Raw genomic sequence first — 19,414 nt, 5'->3', positions numbered from 1 at the left:
ATAAAAACAGACAAAAACAAAACAAAAAAGCATGTTCTTGATTATGTGTGTGATAATGGAACCTTTTTTCTACTTTTTTTATTGTCAGATGAGCAAACTCTTGAGCATGCTTTGGCCACTCGTCATGGGAGACTCAGGCTTGCATACAACTTCTCCATCTCTTGCAAGCTTTGCTCATCTTGCTCCACTCCTGGAGCAGGTGGTGACCGGGATGGCGGACCAAGAAACATGGGACAAGTAAGTTATTTGGGGATTTAATTGAACCAAACCATTACTTAGATGTTGGTTAGACAGCGTCTTAATGTTGAATTTCTTCACTTGCATGTGTGTGTGAGATGATAGTGAAGTTTTTGGGGTTGTTTTTCATAATAAAGGCTGCTGTGTTGTTTCCTCTGTGGTTGCTCTAAACCAAATGCCGTGTTTTTCTTCACAGACTTGAAGAAGTGCTAGAAGCCCTTCTGTCCACTTTCAAAGGAACAGAGCTGTGGGAAAATGTCCAATCTGTTATCCCACTGTTTGAAAAAATCGTAGGAAGTACAGTGAACAACATGCAAGCAGAGAATGGTGAGAACACTACGTTACTTAGGTTAGGTTAGGATTAGGTAAGGTTAGAACAAGACTCGTATTGAGGGAAAAATGTAAGATATTGAACAAGGACGTCATTATTAGACTTGGTACGTCTTTCAAAGTACCCTTTCATAACCCATTTTCTTCTATGCATCCTGTTTTTAAAGTTATATTAATAAGTGTTTGAAAAGCCATTTGTATGAGTCAGACCTTCTGTCTTTCCTTCCTTCCAGTGATGATACTAGGCCTTCAGATTCCAGTGATGACCCTTATGAGAGAAATTGCACAGTCCCTGAACACCAGTCATTTTAACTTGTCTGAGGTCTCGGAAAGAATGCTGCTTGCCATTGAACACACGGTGCAGGCAGCTCAGCAGGTTAGACTTGAATGCCATTTGTACGTGCCTATCATTGTGTTCGCAGTCATTTGCAGACACTTTTTTGTGGACATATTTGCATGTGTGTGAGAACAGAGCTGCTAGATATCATTGCATAAATCTCGCACGCATTATTGCAAATAACAATATGTATCTGTCATCGCAGTGTGACAACTAACCTATCAATAGTTTCCAAACACGTACGTGATGTAAGAACATGGTGGGTGTGTGTTATTCTTTGTAGGTTTACAATCTGTCTGTTCCATCTGTGCGCACAGGCATTTACATGCATATTTACTCTTTAAAAAAGGTTTTGACCAACAGCAGTCTCATACCAGGACACAAATAACGTGGGTATGGTTGATTAACACTGAATGACATGCAGCTGTCGACTAGATGTTGGCTGGGATTTGTTACTTAAATTATTTATGCCTCAGTCATAAGACATACTGCTTTTCGTGACACTGACAGAAACCCAACTGATCACAGTATGATGGAGAAAACAGACAAGCAAAAACAGCATAAGTGCAGATTTGATCACATGTTCCTCCCCCAAAAGCCAAACACTGACAGACTGATATTTTTTATCTGTCATCTGTCTGTTATTGACTGACAGACAAAGAGAAAGAAAAAGACAGCAGTATATTTGAGTTTGTTTCTAATGTTTTGTCCATCCTCACTTATTTGCACGAGGGGGACAAAATATTGGAAACACTTTTCAATGCAGTGCAATAAAATACTATACTGACACTAAACTTTTGCTTCAAAAATTACGATAAACATAAATCATCACCTCTGAAACTGCAGGGCTGTTGTATTAGATCGCATTTGATTGTGCCACAGCATATATTTGACAACTTTTGTGCCTCCTTTAAATGAATAGTTTACACTTATTCACTTTCTTGCCAATGGTTACATGAAAAGATTGATACGGGACTACTTTGATGCATAAATAGTAAATATGAAGCTATAGTGTTGCCACCAGCCACTTAGCTTAGCTGAGCCACCACCTGTAAATGCTGCAATACGCTAACAAGCTGCTGCTGGTTTGCCTGTTTACTGCACATTGAAGAAAGCAAAATGGCATTATTACCAAAATGTCAAACCATTACTCATTTAAAAGAGGTTACTTCAGTCTGCTGTTCAAAATTACATTTACAGTTACTTCCAAGTTTATTGTTTAACCTTATATCTATCCTCAATACATTTTTTTCTCATGTATTGATACCATTATCAACCTAACAAAAACAAAAGATTGGCTCTAATCCATACCAAGATGAAAGTAGAGGCCTACTGTATAGAGTAGCACAATACTGCACCAGTGTTGGTCTGTCTTTGTCTTGTGTATACCTTAGAGGGAACCCAGTTAAAACCTGTCACAGATTTGATGTGGCAGAAACTCTATAGCTGACCCAGTGCACACACAGTATGTGTGGGTGTGTACCTGCATTGGCAGTCTGTGAGAATCCATGATACCTGTGTGACACTTCTGCCCTTTTCATTGTTTCTGTGTAAACTGCATGAACAGAGAGATTATGCTCTTTCCCCTGTGCCTCTGCCTTTTGTCTCCCAGACACTACTCTTCTATTTATATCTGTGTGTGGGTAACTGAACTGGTTTTCTCAGGACAATGTATATGAAACATAATAAGATGTCTTTTTCATGACATTTTTCCCTCCAGTCTAATGGCACCTTGCAGTGCAGTGAAGCTCTCGAAGCATGGGGTCCGGTAGGAGCGGCAGCAGGGCTAAGCCCCGCCACCATGGCTATGTGGTGCAGCATCAGCCTGCAGCCTGTTTTGGAGGCCTATCATGAAGCCCAAACTGTCTACACCCATCTGAACATGAACGTGAGTGGATGCATGCCAAATTGAATAGAAAATTGCAAACAGACAAATTCAAAGGATATTCCATCCTGGATATCTTTCTCAGACCAGACTCAAATATTAAAATGTATGCAAAAAAAATGGAAAACTTCATTCACAGTTAACACTTTCACCACTTGGTGGCAGTGTTGACACACAGAGAAAGCTGCCACTTTGCCCATCTCTGCTGTATTTTGTCTGTACAGCACATGAATCCGGGACCAATGGGTGTGAGTGCCACCGCTGCCAGGATTGTCAATACTGTCCGATCTCTCTACCACGTCAGCATTAACCAGACACTGGTGACAGAGCAGCTCGGCATGACTCTCCACAGCCAGCTCTCCATGCTGGCAGGCCAGCCTCTGAGCCCTGAGATGGAGCTTCTCTTGTACAAGCAGCTCCAGGACATGCAGCTGCGAAACAGGTGACTATATACAGCTTCAGTCAGGTTATGTCATTACTGACACGATGTGCCTTCACTGTGGTCATGATTTACTATACTTAAAAGACCACCATAAAACAAAAGGTATTTGGAGTGAATCTGGCATCCCAGAACCATGTAATTGTTAGGTGATTATTGCTTATTGACATTAACCTGTTGACTATCGAAACCTTTATGTGAAAAACACATAACTTTGTCGCCTCAGTACAATTGAATGGAAGAGCAACACTGAAAAGTGAGGAAAAATCCATCACAGCATACTTCTGTTCCCAGTTTCCTCACCTGCAGAGGCCAAAGTAGATCAGACAGACCAGACCGCAATGAAGCCACTGGATATGTGGACAATGCATCGCAATCCTATCAAAATGTAGTGCAGCCACAGAACAAATCCCACTGAACATTAAAGTCTGATCATACGTAACACTATTGTACACAACTCTGGTAGTTTTCTTTATATTTCCATTAAATTCTGTGAGGAATCCATCAGCATTTCTACACAGACACACCGACTCACCTATACACCAACTCACGGCTCCTTTTTGTTGTTACAACTTTACCCATAATGCACCAGTAAGACCAATTTCATTCATACATAATTACACAAGGAATTAGAGTGATCACATTTGCATTCAACTTGATTAATTTAATGCGAGTCTCCCTGAAAACAGGCAGATAGCGGCTTAGCCATGATTCAGCTCACCGAGACATCCTCTTAAAATTGATTTCCCTTTATATGCCAGCTGCAATAATGAGCCAGGCATGGTGATAAGGATCACATTCTGCATATCGCAGGGAATCAATCAGGTCTGACTGCATGAGTTATAGATCATTGATCACAGTGGAAAGACTTCACAGTCTATTATGGAGGATGAAATGGGAAAACTATGCGAATAAGTATAAAGCATTATGATGAAGAAATATTACTTCTGGTCAAAACCGAGAAATTAGAATTCTGTCATTGCATTGAGGAAGTGAATCAAAAACATGGTTTACATTGCATGAAAGCCGCTGGTGAGAATTATTTCATTGTCAATAGAAGTGCTTTAGGTCTTACAATTATCTCACATTTTTTGTATTAATATTGATATATTTTACGTGAGACTATATGTGTGTAATGAACTGAACATTCATTATATTTCTCCCCTTTTCAGTTTATCTTCCATCAAATTGCTCTTAGATGAGCTGCGAAGCGTGGCCCCCTTCCTCGAGCCTTACATTGAAGGTATAGAGAAAGCACTGAGTCACATTCTGGACAACTACCAACTCACTCAGGACAGCAGCTCTTTCCAGGAGCTCCTCGGAGAAGCAGCAACGATCTTCCTATCCTCTGCAAACATCACCTCAGATGACATCTTCTCCATGATTTGGGGAAATCCCTCCGGACTAAATGAGGCAGCTCTCACTGACATCATAATGGACGCTATCAAGCTAATAATCAACTTGAAGATATTTGGGGATGCGCCTATGATTTACCAAGCCATGGAGCAATTTCTGGAAAGAAATGGCACAAGCTTATTTTTGCAGAAGGTGGTCGAGATGTCGGCATGGTTGGCCTCTACTCAAACGTCTGGACTGGATCTGCTGACTCAGGCTCTACCCAAAATCTACGACATCCTCCAGCCTCTCTTGTCTGTTCTGACCCAGATGAATGTGGACATGCCAGCAAACATGGAGCTGTTTGAAGACCTAGCCGGAAACATAATTGCAATGTTGAGGCAGTTGGTAACCACCAGTGGTCTTCTGGGCCCTGTGGGCCACCATCTAATGTTTGAGCAGACAATGGCAGGCGGTAACCATGCAATGAGGACCCGACACCGACGCGAGGCCCCGATGATGCAGACAAGAGACCCCATTGATGACTTCATAGACCTGTTCTACATTGACTACCATGCCATGTTCAAAGCCGTCTCTGTCCCACCTACAACTGAAGAAATCATGGAAACAGTCCACGTGCTCTTTGCCAATCCTGATATGAACACTGTGATGAAGGGAGCTACACGTGGCATGCCGTGGGGTTTGAATGCCTCTCGGGAAGACACCATTGACTCTGCCCTTGGGGTGCTCTCCTTCCTCACTCTCCCTGGCGTGCTTCAGACGTAAGTCTGACTTAGAAAAAAAAAGAAAATACTTTTTGCCGTTTTTTCTTCAGTAGACTAAGCCCCAGCATCTTAAAAAAAAGGTTGGTTTTCATCATTATGTTGCTCTATTGACCCCTGTTTCATAAATTGTCCCTTTTTAATCTTCCCCAGATCATCAATGGATCTCCTGATGAATGCAGTTGATATGCTTCCTGATGGCTTTCCATTCGCCTCGATGCTTAAGAATATCATCCGAGCAATTGCGAGTGAATCTCAAGGTAAGTCAGTGGTTCAGACCTACTGTCTCTCTGACTCAGCCAGGACAGTTAGACAGACACTGGACCAGGGGCAGCTTTATAATGAGAAACGTGCTCTCAGTAGTTAAATGGAGAATCCCCAGATGTAAGATCCTTTGTCTTTTCAGTTTTTCGAAATTAATTTTAGCCACTGACTCCTCAGTGAATTCCCTCCCACTCATGCTTAGTCTAATTTCTGCTGTACTGTAGATCTCCCACTAATGCTGCAGCTTGTGTTTACAAACCTCCTGTGACAGTACGTATGTATGTATCAGCCCGGTTTGCCAGCCTGTGCCATTAAACAGTGGCACAGCATGGAAGAGTACCTGCGTTTTCTCTGACCTTCATAGCTACTGTGAGACCATGGGAAGACCATAAAACGTTTTGTTAATGCTGTTGTTGTTGTATACATGATTATAGTGCGGCATAATTCATTATGGAGATATGAGGAATAAGACTTCACATCAGCTTAGCTTGAGCTCCCAAAGAGCCCAAGGCCATATGGCCCTTCTCCAGCAGAAAGCCACTCAGCACCTTTTTAAATCTCATTAGCAAAGTAGAATTCAATCACTTATCCTGTCCGCCCTCGCTAAACGTCTCCCCTTGCACTCACACAAGTGGACATCTATGACCTCCTTTTAATTGGCATCTGTGCTTGTGTGATAATGTTTTCAGTGCATAGAATCTCTTTGTAAGCAGCAGGAGAGCAGCAGCAGCAGCAGCAGCAGCAGCAGCAGCAGCAGCAGCAGCAACTTCCCCGAAAACCCCACTCGTATTCTTCACACACACGCACTCAGAGTGAACTGTTGTAATTGCAAAGGCCTCAAGGTGTTGAGCACCCTGAAAGTAAACATCACCATTGTCTAATTTCGGCCTAATTAAATATTCTGTCATCACATCTTGTTGCCTGAGGTGGAGCCTTTCTTTGGGCTTGTCAGATGTGTTTTAATGCACGACAGCATCTAGTACTGCTGGCCCTTCTGGCCCCATCAGTCCCGCACAGGGCTTCACTTTAAGCACATCATTTGCTGCTTGCAGCCTGACGACGCTGCCCCGTAATGGTGCGAGTCGTAATGAAGCCCAGTGGGATGTCATGTTATTCTGTCACCTTACAGACCTTATTGCCCTCTTTTCCCTTCCCCATCCCATCTCTCTGTCTAACTCTAATAACCTCTCTCTTATCCTCATTTTTTTCCCCCCTCCTTTACTCTCTCCCTCCTGTCACAGAGAACCTGATCCTCATGCAACAGACCATCCAAACAGCCTCTGAGCTCCTCCACATCAGCCTGACAGACCCACAATTCACAGAGAAACTTGGCCACCTGAGATCTCAGGTCTCTGCATTAATGCTGCAACTTTCACACATTTACTATTCATCGAAGTAGGAAAAATAGCACTTCAGAATGTCTCAAACCACACTCATTAAACGTTTCAATAACTATATTTTCTAATTACTTGAAAATAAATTTATTTCATATATTGTTTATACAACATGACAGTAATGTTGTCAGGGTTTAAACCCATTCATATTAGAGGCACAGTGAGACAGATTCTAGGCTCTAACTGTAACCCCACTCCACAGTAGCTGGCCCGATCTTTGTTGCCTATGTTTGATCCTGAGATTCTGGCGAGAAATGGTGCTTATGTGACTGATTCGTTGCAGGTGTGCACCTTGGAGAACACAGAGTCTGTGCGTCAGCTGATGTTGGCCATCTCCATTCAGCCTGGTCAGCTGTGTAACACTTTTCTGCCCAGCGTGGAGATCTTGGTGAAGAGTCTGATGATGAACACAGCCACTCTGGAAGATGCCATCTTTCAGACTTTCATTGGAGACCCAAGGACCTACAACGTCCAGTCAGACTGGTACAGCCTTGTTTTCGTCCTTTCATCTTTTCCTTTCAGGAGTTTTCACAGCAGGGAGCAGCACTTTGCACTGTGAAAGCTGCTCTCACTATCATCTAGATCGTTACCTCTCTCATCACTTTTGTGTAATTTGCTAAAGGTAATGGCCTAGGTTGTTGCTCTTTACAGAATTCACCTCACAGGATTTACAGGTATTGAAGTATCTAAGAGTTACTTGATGGGTTGCTTGGTGGGGCCAGTAGGCAAAGTTTCATTGTATTTTTTGAGCTGATTTATCACCGTAGCACATTTCTCCTGCAGGATGCCTGGCAATGTTTAATTTTATTGAAATAAAATTAAAATAAAATGTAAGTTTCCTGTCAAGAAATATTTTATTATATTTCCTGATTAGTATGTATCTCTCTGTTTGTGTTTGTGTCTATTTTCTGTGTGTGTGTGTGTGTGTGTGTCTGCATGCATGTTCGTATGTAATTACAGGACCTCTGTGTTGAGTCAAGGTTTGGGCTTTAACATCAGCAGCCTGGGCTCTCTCAACATTAACATCAGCTCCCCAGGTGAGACACCAGTCACTGTGTTTCACATTATGATGCATTCCCGCATCACTGCGACACTGTTTTACAGAAGCCTACCAGATGTTGTGTGTTGATATACAGATTTTCCTTTTAGAAAAATTCAACATATATCAATCTTGAAAACAAAAAAAAAAAAAGATATATCCAAAATCTGATTTAGGGCTGTGATACTGAAAGGGTGCTCCCTCATGCGCTATCATTAGAAAAAAGCAGATCACAAACCTTGTTTCCATAACAACACACACTTGTTGCTCACTTGTGTCTGATGCCACCATGCTGCTTGTTGCTGGATTAACAGCAATAGTAATTTATCACAGTGGTCAGTTTCTGCACGGTCACTTTGTCCATGATTGTGCTCTTTTAAACATGAAACCAGTGTATCTTTCATTATGATTGTCTGGCTGAGAACAGTTGATGTCATTCAGCAGTCAGTAGCCCGGTGTGGTTTTTAAAAGCGGTATCTGCAAATGGCAAAAAAAAAGCAACATGTGAACACACCCTATTCAATAGCAAGGAATGCAATCAGGTAGTACGACAGCACTACATTAAGATGTAATTGACAGGACAACTATTTGAAGAATTAAAGGACGAGATGCACCTCAAAGCAAAAATAATTCCTAGGTGATCTTATAGTCCATTTTTATGTATTTTCCACCAATAATATAATAAAAAATAGAAAAAACAAAACACTGTATCAATGTCCTAATACTGCTTCTGTCACTTTATTTCCCAGGGCTGGTGACGGTTGGCGAGATGCTGAGGAATAAAACAGCGTTTGTGGCAGATGTTCAGGAACACATGCATTTCGACCCAGTTGCTCTCCACCTCCTGTTGGAAACCACTCTACCAAACAACAATTTAGTGGTGAGCCAGGGTCATTTTCAGTAGACACAGTCACCGAATTTGAAGACACACTGCCAATCTAATACATGGTTTCTAGGTCTGTTTTGTTGCAGATCGTTGTATTCTTTTGCAGAGAAGTCCTTAGTTCCCTTTATTAAGGGAATATTATGTGGCCTTGCATCATTGTATTGTTTTTTCATTAGGCCTACATAGCCTATATACTTTTCCCAAGGCTGATGCTACATGGTGCAACTTACAGTAAATGTAACTTCACTTTGATTGGAGGATAGCCCTGGAACTTTCAGCAAATGGCACAGGCGCTGCGTTTTGTGAAGCCAGCTTGTTTTATTTAACACCATCTCAATCATCCCAAAAAAAAAAATACGAAACTGGTGTCTTTACAGTACAATGGATACAGAGTTGCAAGCCTAATTAAAATCACTCAGTGGCTGGCAACAACTATACATGCACCATTTCTCTACAGCACATATGACTTTGTGGAATAAAAGGCTGTCTTCTTAAAGTCAGCAGCAGAGTAGATTATTTTACAAAAAGTGCATGGAAAATAATTTAATAGGAGAGTTTACATTAATAACACAAGATATAGCTGATCTGTATGACTCAGACATGTACCTTGAATTGGAAGAAAGACATTTCCATGATTTCTAACTTGAAAAGTAGTTGAGTCTGATTGAGACTCATCTTTTCACTGTTACTATTCCAGATCCTCACCGTTGTTTCAACATGTCTCAACATGTTTGACTACATGCAGTTCTTGCAAAGCATTGAGAGCAGCAAGACTGACTCATCCCGTAAAATACTAAATGTTGTTTTCACTAAATAAAGGAGAAATCAGAGATTTGTAAATCTATTTTCCACATAAAGACTCAGGTGAACAGTTTGAAAGAAGGAATCTGCTCTCAGTGATGTAAATGCACTAATATAGCATGGATCATGCTCATAACTGTCCATAGGTTTGTTAGTGTCATACTTTCTACCGTACTTCTGTTGCCAGTGTTAATTGTTTCCATATTTGCTTTAATGCTTTTAAAATAGATCCTGTCCTGGTTGATCAACCTGCGTCACTGCAACTCCACAGCATCTGGGAACATGAAAGACACAGATTCGGTCATCTCGGAGACCTTCTGCTCCTTGTCTGTTGAAGAGTGGTACAGCTTCTCACTGCTGGTGGCTCGCCATGTCAGCATGGAGAAACTCATCTACAGAGTAAGGCTGAATCCAGATTGAGTCTTTTGTCCAAAGAAAAATAACATGGTACATTTACAAGTAAATGTTTTGTTTTTTGTTTTGTAAAAATACCAGAGAATGTGAGGATTTACTGATTACAAATTCCTTTTTGTAATGGCTGAATGGACCAAGAAATAGTTTGTTTTGGACAGTCGTAAAAACACGTTTGATGCTAAAGTGTGCTTGTTTGAGGAACATGTAAGTCGGAGAGAGATGCTTTTGTACAAGAAAATATTTGTTCACTTGACAAAGCTCTGTCTACCTCACAAACCCATAAAAATGGATTTCATGACTGATGTTTTTTCATTTGATCTTAGAAAACAAACACTGTCTGTCCCAAAAACTCAAATGGACCATTTATATTTTTATTTGAGAGCTAGTTACCTAGATACAGTCAATCAATGACAGACACAGTCAGTTTCTTTATCTTTTCTTTTTCAAATGCAACATCTTTTCTGTTTAACCATGAAAAGTTACTTTTGTCTTCATCCTGGGTTTTAATTCATATTTTGTCCTAATTTGTTGTTTTTTTTTAAATGCCCTTTGATTATAATCACAAGGCACTGATTGTAAAAACGGATTGATTCTAATCAAAAAATATGTCACCTCCATCGCAGTACATACTTATACTCAGCAGGGAGCATGACTTACTAATGTCATTCAAGAGTGGCAAGTTAATCTGAAACAGCTAAATCTGAAAAGTGATTAAGGAGTCATTACACACATGCTTAAATCCTGCTTGTGTGGAGTCCTTTCAGCACAGTAGCATTCACGCTGCAGTTGAAACTTTAAGATAGCTGTGTTCATTTCATATATTTATATTCCACTCGTTGGAAGGACATTAACACACATATAAATACAATGCAATAAATATTTTCTACCTTCAATCACTGATTGGTAGATTCCTAGCTGTATTTAAAGCTGCTCTAATCAATATTTTTGAGGCTCAAGAGGCTGATGTTTACCTCAGGAGTTAGTGAAGGCCAAACCAGAGATAAAAAAGAGCGAATATTGGATTTACATTATCCAGCTGGCTAGAAGCACGACTCCAAATGAATGATAATGTTGCTCTGTGTCTGTGGAGCAGTCACAGTGGGGAGAATAAAACCAGACGGACATGTTTGAATGTTGGTCCCTTTCTTTCAGATGGTGTTGTCTGAAGAATTGCAGAGCCTGGTGGGAGTTATGCTTCAGATGGCTGAGATTATAACCGACATGATGAACAGTATTCTTCCTGCCATTGATCAGCTCCAAAGCTACCTGCTCAGCATGAGTGACCTCAACCTGGTGGCCAACAACGAATTCCACCAAGTGGGTAGTCTTTTCTACTGTCCAGTGCTTTGCCCACAATGTATTCATGCATGTTCTACTTTGGTGTCTCTAACCCCTAAACAAAGATGAGAAACATAAACGTTTCAGTGCTGAAGTCCTGTCAGCCTTATTTACAAGACATCATAAAGCAATAAAAGCTTCTATCTGTGTTTTTCACCAGATGACGAGAGGACAGAGGACCCGCATGTCTAGCAAAGCTACGTTCGTCACGCTCTCTCGAGCATTGTGCAGTAATGGTATCCTGGCTCTGTTCGGAATCTCCAAACTCCCCGCCATGTCAGCCTCCTCCTTCCCTAACAACCAACAGAGGGAGGAGATGATCGAGAGGTTCAAGATTCCACGAAATGCCAGTATGTTGAGAAGAAACGAGAATTGGTGCTTTTGCAAACTGAAGTATACAGTCAGTGCAGTCACCTTTCTTAATGATAGTAGTGTTTCTAGTTGTCGTCTTAGCCTAAATCACAAAGTTGGCATTAAGAAAACAGAGTATCCCATCCCCCTAACCTTTTGCCACAGACTGGAGTATGGAAAGAGAAATTCACAACTCAAAAATGTACTGCTATTATGAAGCAGCGTTTTGGACATTGCGATCTTGGTTTCTGAACCAGCAGTGGCATTCATTCCATGAAGACCCCCGCCTCTGATTAGTTAGTCACAAGTTAATCCCACTCTAATGCATGCCCTGATTTATCATCTGGTTTACTCTCAGTGGGACCATAATTTACAAAATGAACATCATGCTGTATTGAAGAAGACTTGAAACAAGTGACTGAGACCATAAACTCATTCAGAAAATGTTTACTGAGATAACATATCTCAGTCTCTCAATGTGAGTTATTTTCTCATAGACTTCCATACAATCGGACTTCTTTTTGGAGTTGCCCCTGCTGACCATTGGCATTACTTTTCAGGCTACATCCACCTCTCTTATTCACTAACAAGGCCAAACATTTTCACCACCTTCAAGATTTTAGGAAGGTGTGAAATTTTATCTCATCTCATTATTCACAAAGGAGTAAATATTAAAGAATAAGGCTGCTGATCTATTTTTCTTCTCACCAGCAAATCCCATGAAAAGACCAAAACTAACAAATTAATTGATACTACCATGAAGTATTGTTGAAACTGCATAGTTATACTTTTTAAAGATTATATAGTCTTGGAAATGAATGACCTTGGGGCTGAGTGCTACAGACACTGTAGAAAAGTTGGACAGACTGCCTTATGCAATGTTGGTTTTGGCTTTGTTGACAATAAGAAAATATTAAATCTTCATCCTTCAAGCTCAAAAATGTGCCTCAAACTGTATATAACAATGGAACAAAACATGACCCAAGTTTTCCTGGACAACTATTTCCCCCCCTTGTGACTACTGTATGTCTAATGGCTCTTCTCTCTTTGTTCATTGTGTAGCTCCCTACTGTATGAACATGTACCTGGACATGGTTAATACCACCGGAGGAGCCATCGCCTGGGCCTTCCTCAAACCTATGCTGATGGGACAAATTCTGTACACCCCTGACACACCTGTCACCAGGGCTATAATGGAGAAGGTAGACTGTATATACATTATATATGAGCACATGCACAAGTTACATACTCTACCCTTTACTAGATATTACCTACCCATCTGCATGCTGTGAACATGATTGTGACTGACCTAGTGTGATGGCATCCCCACTTTCTTCTCTGACTCATTTCCTTTGCTTTTCAGCTCAAACATGTTGCAGTCAGCTTGTCTGAGGGTTAGCACATTCAGGACCTTTATGAACTTTTGTGTTTGAAATCCTACCAAAACCCTTATCTGACTTCGGTGATGCTTTTACATAAGTTTGTAGCATTGTTTCTACCTCTTCTAGGTGATAGTTACTTGTTAAGTCTTGATGCACCCCTGACTGGCATGTAGTAAACAAGCAAGACAGAGTTGCAGGCAGCATACACATATTTGTATGCACCCCCACCTTCAACTTTGGTTCTATTTTGAGCAAGTGTGACTTTATTTGCAGTGTACTGTTGCCTTCACAGAGTCAAACAGCCACACACACAAACACTCAAACACAGCAGGTTATGAAATCTTGCTGATACCCGGCCATTTCACATGTTCTCGTCCTTGTCCCGTCCTTGTTTAGGCCAATGCCACCTTGCAGGAGTTTGCAGATCTGAGGAAGCACTCCAGTGAGTGGATTGAATCCTCCAACTACATCATAAAGTCTGCTGAAGTACTAAGCCACACTTTGCCAATGCTGCAGGTATGAAAACTCAGAACTGTCTTCTGTATATCTGATTATTCTATCCGGCTCGCTGTCATCTGAAAGTCTGGAGATAAACTTTTCAGTGGTCTTCTACGAGTTTCAGCAGCTGAATCTTGATGTTGTGCATCGTCTCTTCCACTCTCCCTCCCCTCCTGTCAGAATTCCCTCGGCAATTCCTTTGTGAAGAATTTCATTGAGATGCAGACAGACATCAATGTCGGCGAAATGAAGGAGACGCTCAGCAACTTCTGTGAGTGAGCATTTGAAGGTCTTACTTTTGTAAGCTGCACATACCAGGCTCACCTTTATATTCTTGCCTCACTTATTGTCTGTTAAGTATCCACGCTATCAGAAAGTGGGGCCCCTCCTCAGGTTTGCATGAAGCCTTGAACTCATTTCAGCATGAATTCTTCTTGATATGATAATGCATGCCAGTCATTGTTTCCACAAGGTCTGACTTTGACATACACACATTTAATTAGATTACCTTATATTATCAGACCACATTCCTATCTTAGTTAACATATAACATAACAGGGCGTGACACTCAACAGACACAACAGATAGGATTATTTTTATTTGGGTTTACAGCAGTCAAAGCTAAAAATGCACCTAGAGTAACTTTATCCTTGTCAGTAAATTTCTAAATCTTGTTTTTTTTTTTTTTTTCCTTCCCAAAGCTAACATGACAGCCATGCTGGAAAAGAACAAACACATGCTGAATCAGATCACCACCTTGTCCACCCTGATGATGAACCTTTCCTCCTGTGTCAAGTTTGACCGTTACCATGGCTACGACTCCGCTGACCAGCTAAACGCTGCAGCTGAGGAGCTTGCCAAAAGCCGCAATCTCTACGGAAGTGAGTAAATATTGGGTGTCATTGACAAGGATTATGTAAACAGAACAGACTTATGCAGTCCTCACTGGACAGTGACACATGCATCCATAACCTGCAGTGGTTTGTAATCTGCTTGCGTGGATGTGATGTTGAACTATTTTGCATTCTGTGACAGTAAATCATGTTTCTCCTGATTCACTATAATATAGCTGTTTGAAAAAGTTTCATGGCCTTGATTAATGTCCCCCCTTTTAATAGGGAGACGCCCAGTAGATTACCCATTAGGATTTTTCAACCATTGAGTTTTTCTGTGCTTGAGTGTGTGGGAAGATAACACAGAGGTTTCTTGAGTGTAAGAACAGCCTGTGACAAGAGGCTGGCAGCTTCAAAGGCACATTAAGCATCCACCTCATCAAACATAGGATCATTTACATTTTTTAATCTGTGGTACTTCCTTTAAAGGGCATAATGAGTTGAGGTGAGGATGCTTATAACAGTTTATCTAGGTCAAGGAACTTAGGAGTTAGTCTGTTCTTTGAATTTTTGTCCTTAAGTGAAAACTGCGTAGAGTGAGATGGTGCAATCTGTCTGTTAGGTGTCATCTTCAAGCTTCCCAAGGACGAGGACTCATCCAGGAAACGTCAGGCCAGGTCTTCCACCTCCGCATCCTCCCTGCCTCCCAAAGTCAGCTACACAATCCGCATGCATATGGACAACGTCATGCGTACTGACAGAGTCCGGAATCCCTACTTTGCGAAGGAAACACACATCTCGGCGAGCCAGACAATGCGCTACAACCGGGGCTTTGTCTACCTGCAGGAGAACATCGATAGGGCTATCATTGAGACCCAGACTGGACAGAGAGTCACAGAGCCAGCTGTCCAGCTGCAGCCCTTCCCTTATCCCTGCCACCTCCGTGATGAGTGAGTCCCCTGAATACATGCATGCACACATACATGCATCTGAAACAAACGCACACCTGCACATGGTATGAACCTGCTCTGATATGCATGCATACATAGAAACAGGAGAGAACACACAGTGTATCTGAAGGCACACACAAACACTGATGTGGAATAATGCACGCTCTCTCATTATTCATTTGCCACTTGACACTGACGGTAAGTAGTCATTCACAGGAGCCTTTTGCATTTTAATTGGCTCCTCATCATGCACATAAATTTTCACTATTACCGTGCATTCATTTTTGAAGATCATACACATATATGAATACATTGTAACGTCGTTCAGGCCTTTAATAACCACCTATAAAGAACACCACTCAGCTTTGTAGTAAATTTCCAATCCAGAATGTTCTTGGCATTAACTTGTGCGTCGATACACTGCATTGTCTCCAATAAATCATGCTTGAATGTAATGCCTATGTTTTTGCTTGCCCTCGAGTGTATCTTAAGACAGTGCTGATATCTCTGTCTGCGAAGCACCAGCAGGCCACTGTCTCTGGCTGGCTGCTTTCTGACTAACTATAAGATATGATGATCCTCGCATCTCTGTTCTTCTGATTTATTACTCAACAGCACAATCCCTGACATGATAGCCGTGAAATATAGTTATGTAGTATGAAGAACATCCTATTCCTACGTATCTCCGTAGGTCAGAAAAATAAAAAAATAAAACATAGCGGAATTTTTTTTACTAAATAATAAGAAAATCAGAGCGCAGCTGTCAAAGATCCCCGAGTCTTCTTTCAATATTGTTCTTCTGCTTTGCATCTGTCTCTCTGTCAAGCCAGTGACTGGATGATCATCTGCTGTTGTTGACAGTGATTGGATGTTAGGTTTTCTTGCAATTTGACTGACAGTATTGTACTGTATTACCCAGGTACCTGGAGGCCATCTCTTTTGTCTTCCCACTCATGATGATGATGGCTTGGGTGTTGTTTGTGGCTGATTTTGTGAAGAAACTGGTGTACGAGAGAGAGCTGAGGCTGCATGAGGTAATGTTTCTTTTTCTTTCTCTCACTTGATTAAACCTGCCTCTGTATTTTTTCACTGAACACTGACTTCTTAGTTTCCAAGATGTCCTATAATGTTACTGTCAATTTCATTTTGTTTTTCTCTCTAAAAAGTAATTACAGACTCACATTTGTGGACAAATCCAAATTATTACTGATGAACAGTTGAAAGGGTGATGGGCCTTCCTCTCTGAGTTTTGAACACAGCTACAAATGCTAAATTGTCTTTTCCTTCCCTCCTATTTGCAGGTTTCTTTTCTGAAGTAAACAGAAATTATTCTATTTTTACTGACTTTTCTTGTATCCCCATCCATTGCTACTCTTGTTTTTCTCATAGTACATGAAAATGATGGGGGTCAACCCGCTCAGCCACTTTTTTGCCTGGTTCCTGGAGTGCGCCACCTACTTGGTGTTGACCATCATCATCCTCACACTGGTGCTGAAGTACGGCGGCATCTTGCCCAGCAGTGACGGCTTCCTCCTTTTCCTATACCTCTGCGACTATAGTCTGAGCATCCTGGCCTTCAGTTACCTGGTCAGCTCCTTCTTTGACAAGACCTACATTGCCGGCCTTAGTGGCAGCCTCCTTTACATCCTCTGCTTCTTCCCCTTCATCGTGGTCATGGCCATGGAGACGAACCTCACCATATCCGAAAAGAGTGCCCTGGTGAGGAACCTTTGAACCTCCTCTGTTATGGCTCTTGTATATGAAAGTAGTACTGGTACTGTGACAACAAAAAAATAATATAAGTTATTATATTCTTCTTCTGTGAACGGAGAGATAAGGAACATATCATGTTATAATCAAATATTCTTTATGCTTTTCGTCTTAGAAAACTATTTTACCAACATTATGATTCAAAATATATTAGTGCAGGCTCAAAAATGCCGGTTACTTTATGAAAATGTTTGAATAAACTGTAGCTCTTTCTTCCAGTTGTTTTCCATTGTGAGGTAGTATTTTTATTTATCATTTTAATGTACAAACACAGATGTAGTGGACGACAAACAGCAGTTTCTAAATTACAAAAACTATTTTCCAGCCTTCTTATGCTAATATAAATTGTGTGCATTTTTGCAATGCATCTTTGTTTTTTTCAGAAAATACAGCAGTTTTTTATTTTTATTTTCATCTTGGTGCTGATGATCCGTAATTGGTAAATTATACATTGAATTCATTAAAGAACATAACATCACTGTGCACATCTAAAGCCTTCTTAACCTTGAAGAAAATTCTTCATAACACTTTGGAAAAGGCTTTTGAAGTACTTCACTTCATACGACACAAAGTTGTCGAGAGCACAGAAGAGAGGCCTTACTGAAAAGCAGTGTGTTTTTAATGCTTCTATTTGTGTATCCTGTCTAATATGTCTCTCATTTTCCTACAGAGTTTGTTTTCCCCAACCTGTTTCAGTTATGCCAGCCAATATATCTCTCGCTACGAATCCCAGGGAGAAGGTGTGCACATATACACTAGACATCTGACTTGCATCAAACAAAATCTCTTCGACACATAAGCACCCACACTCAGTTGGGAAGCAAAATAAAACATTTCCTCTGTTGACTTCTTTAGGCATTCATTGGAGCAACTCATACACCTCGCCCGTTGCTGGAGACACAGCTTCCTTCGGTTGGCTCTGCTGGCTAATGCTCATCGACTCCATCCTCTACTTCATGATCGGGGGTTACATTCGAATGGTGTTCCCAGGTAAACTGTAAAAGCCGGGTCTCTAATTGTGGCCAGGGATATGGTCTTCATTAACAAATAAAGGCCTGCTTCAAGTAAAGGCTGGAGGAAAACAAGGGTGGATAAACTCCTGGTGCCCGTTATATAACGTGCATAACAGTAAAGCATAATGCACATTTCCATCACTTCAACAATGTAAACATACTATTCTCAACACTTTATTGTTCTGGATAACTCATCGTAAGTGTTATTATCCACATTTCTGTCACTGTGGATGTATGTAAGTTAATGTCTCAGCCTACTGCATAATGCAGGGCTTCACACTGAAATAAAATATGACCAAATTTGCCTATCAAACAGAGGGAATTTGAAATAATAAATGTCTCTAATATAAATTTTAGGAAATACAGTAGCTTTACTTTGTTGAGTTCAATTTTTGTCTAACATTGAACTCCTTTGTCATGCCAGTTCCTCTTGAAGCCTAATGGCAATTTACTTTTAGCATAACATTATTAGCATTAGCATGACACTATGAGCATGACTGACATTTTGACTTAATGTGTAAAGTATCAGGAGTAAAGGCACTATAATGCCACCATTCTGTGCTAAAGTCTGTATTTGGGGCGGCTGTGGCTCAGAGGTGGACTGGGTCGTCCATCAATCAGAAGGTCAGCGGTCCTTGGGCAAGACACTGAACCATAGCGTCAGTGTGTGAATCAATGTGTGTGAAAGAATTAGTCTCTTCCAACTTCCTCTTGAATGAATGTTGTGTGAATGGGTGAATGGATGAGGATGTAATGTAAAAGTGCTTTGAATAGTCAAAATGACTGGCTGCACTATACAAATACAGACCATTTACCATTTGAGGGACAACTCGTACAGTAGTGTATGAATTGCTTGGTGAACTTGTGTCTAAACAGTGTTTAACGAGGAAGTCTTTGTTTTATTTTTTACCCTTCAGGAAAATATGGCATCGCTGCTCCATGGTACTTCCCCTTCAAAGCCTCCTTCTGGGCTGACCTGTGCTGTTGCATTAAACCAAACAGTAAGGTGGGGAGAGGACTTCTCTTCAGCAACATCATGCAGAAAAACCAGCCTGTCTTCTCAGACGACAAGGGAAAAGGTACAGAATAAAAATGACGATGTACTTTCCTGCGGCAGATAACAATAAGCAATGCTG

General features: G+C 41.0%; 1 protein-coding gene across 1 annotated transcript in view; it reads left to right on the top strand.

The window, feature by feature from the left end:
• The window catches only part of abca12 (ATP-binding cassette, sub-family A (ABC1), member 12), a 62,784-nt gene that overhangs the window by 16,640 nt on the left and 26,730 nt on the right, over window positions 1-19,414 (top strand). The window contains exons 21-44 of the mRNA XM_070838360.1: window positions 89-237; window positions 434-564; window positions 801-943; window positions 2,625-2,792; window positions 3,014-3,231; window positions 4,401-5,345; window positions 5,499-5,605; window positions 6,851-6,957; window positions 7,287-7,486; window positions 7,964-8,040; window positions 8,792-8,922; window positions 9,958-10,128; window positions 11,296-11,460; window positions 11,642-11,831; window positions 12,895-13,034; window positions 13,611-13,730; window positions 13,893-13,983; window positions 14,414-14,593; window positions 15,168-15,495; window positions 16,415-16,529; window positions 16,885-17,214; window positions 17,936-18,005; window positions 18,121-18,255; window positions 19,196-19,357. Of these exons, the coding sequence (XP_070694461.1) occupies window positions 89-237; window positions 434-564; window positions 801-943; window positions 2,625-2,792; window positions 3,014-3,231; window positions 4,401-5,345; window positions 5,499-5,605; window positions 6,851-6,957; window positions 7,287-7,486; window positions 7,964-8,040; window positions 8,792-8,922; window positions 9,958-10,128; window positions 11,296-11,460; window positions 11,642-11,831; window positions 12,895-13,034; window positions 13,611-13,730; window positions 13,893-13,983; window positions 14,414-14,593; window positions 15,168-15,495; window positions 16,415-16,529; window positions 16,885-17,214; window positions 17,936-18,005; window positions 18,121-18,255; window positions 19,196-19,357 (4,573 nt within the window). The remainder of the gene's footprint in view (window positions 1-88; window positions 238-433; window positions 565-800; window positions 944-2,624; window positions 2,793-3,013; window positions 3,232-4,400; window positions 5,346-5,498; window positions 5,606-6,850; window positions 6,958-7,286; window positions 7,487-7,963; window positions 8,041-8,791; window positions 8,923-9,957; window positions 10,129-11,295; window positions 11,461-11,641; window positions 11,832-12,894; window positions 13,035-13,610; window positions 13,731-13,892; window positions 13,984-14,413; window positions 14,594-15,167; window positions 15,496-16,414; window positions 16,530-16,884; window positions 17,215-17,935; window positions 18,006-18,120; window positions 18,256-19,195; window positions 19,358-19,414) is intronic.

This window comes from Pempheris klunzingeri, chromosome 10 (genome assembly GCF_042242105.1).
Source record: "Pempheris klunzingeri isolate RE-2024b chromosome 10, fPemKlu1.hap1, whole genome shotgun sequence".
Lineage (NCBI taxonomy): Eukaryota > Metazoa > Chordata > Actinopteri > Acropomatiformes > Pempheridae > Pempheris > Pempheris klunzingeri.
The sequence above is the reverse complement of the archived record's forward strand: the minus strand, read 5'-3'. Positions and strand labels throughout refer to the sequence as shown.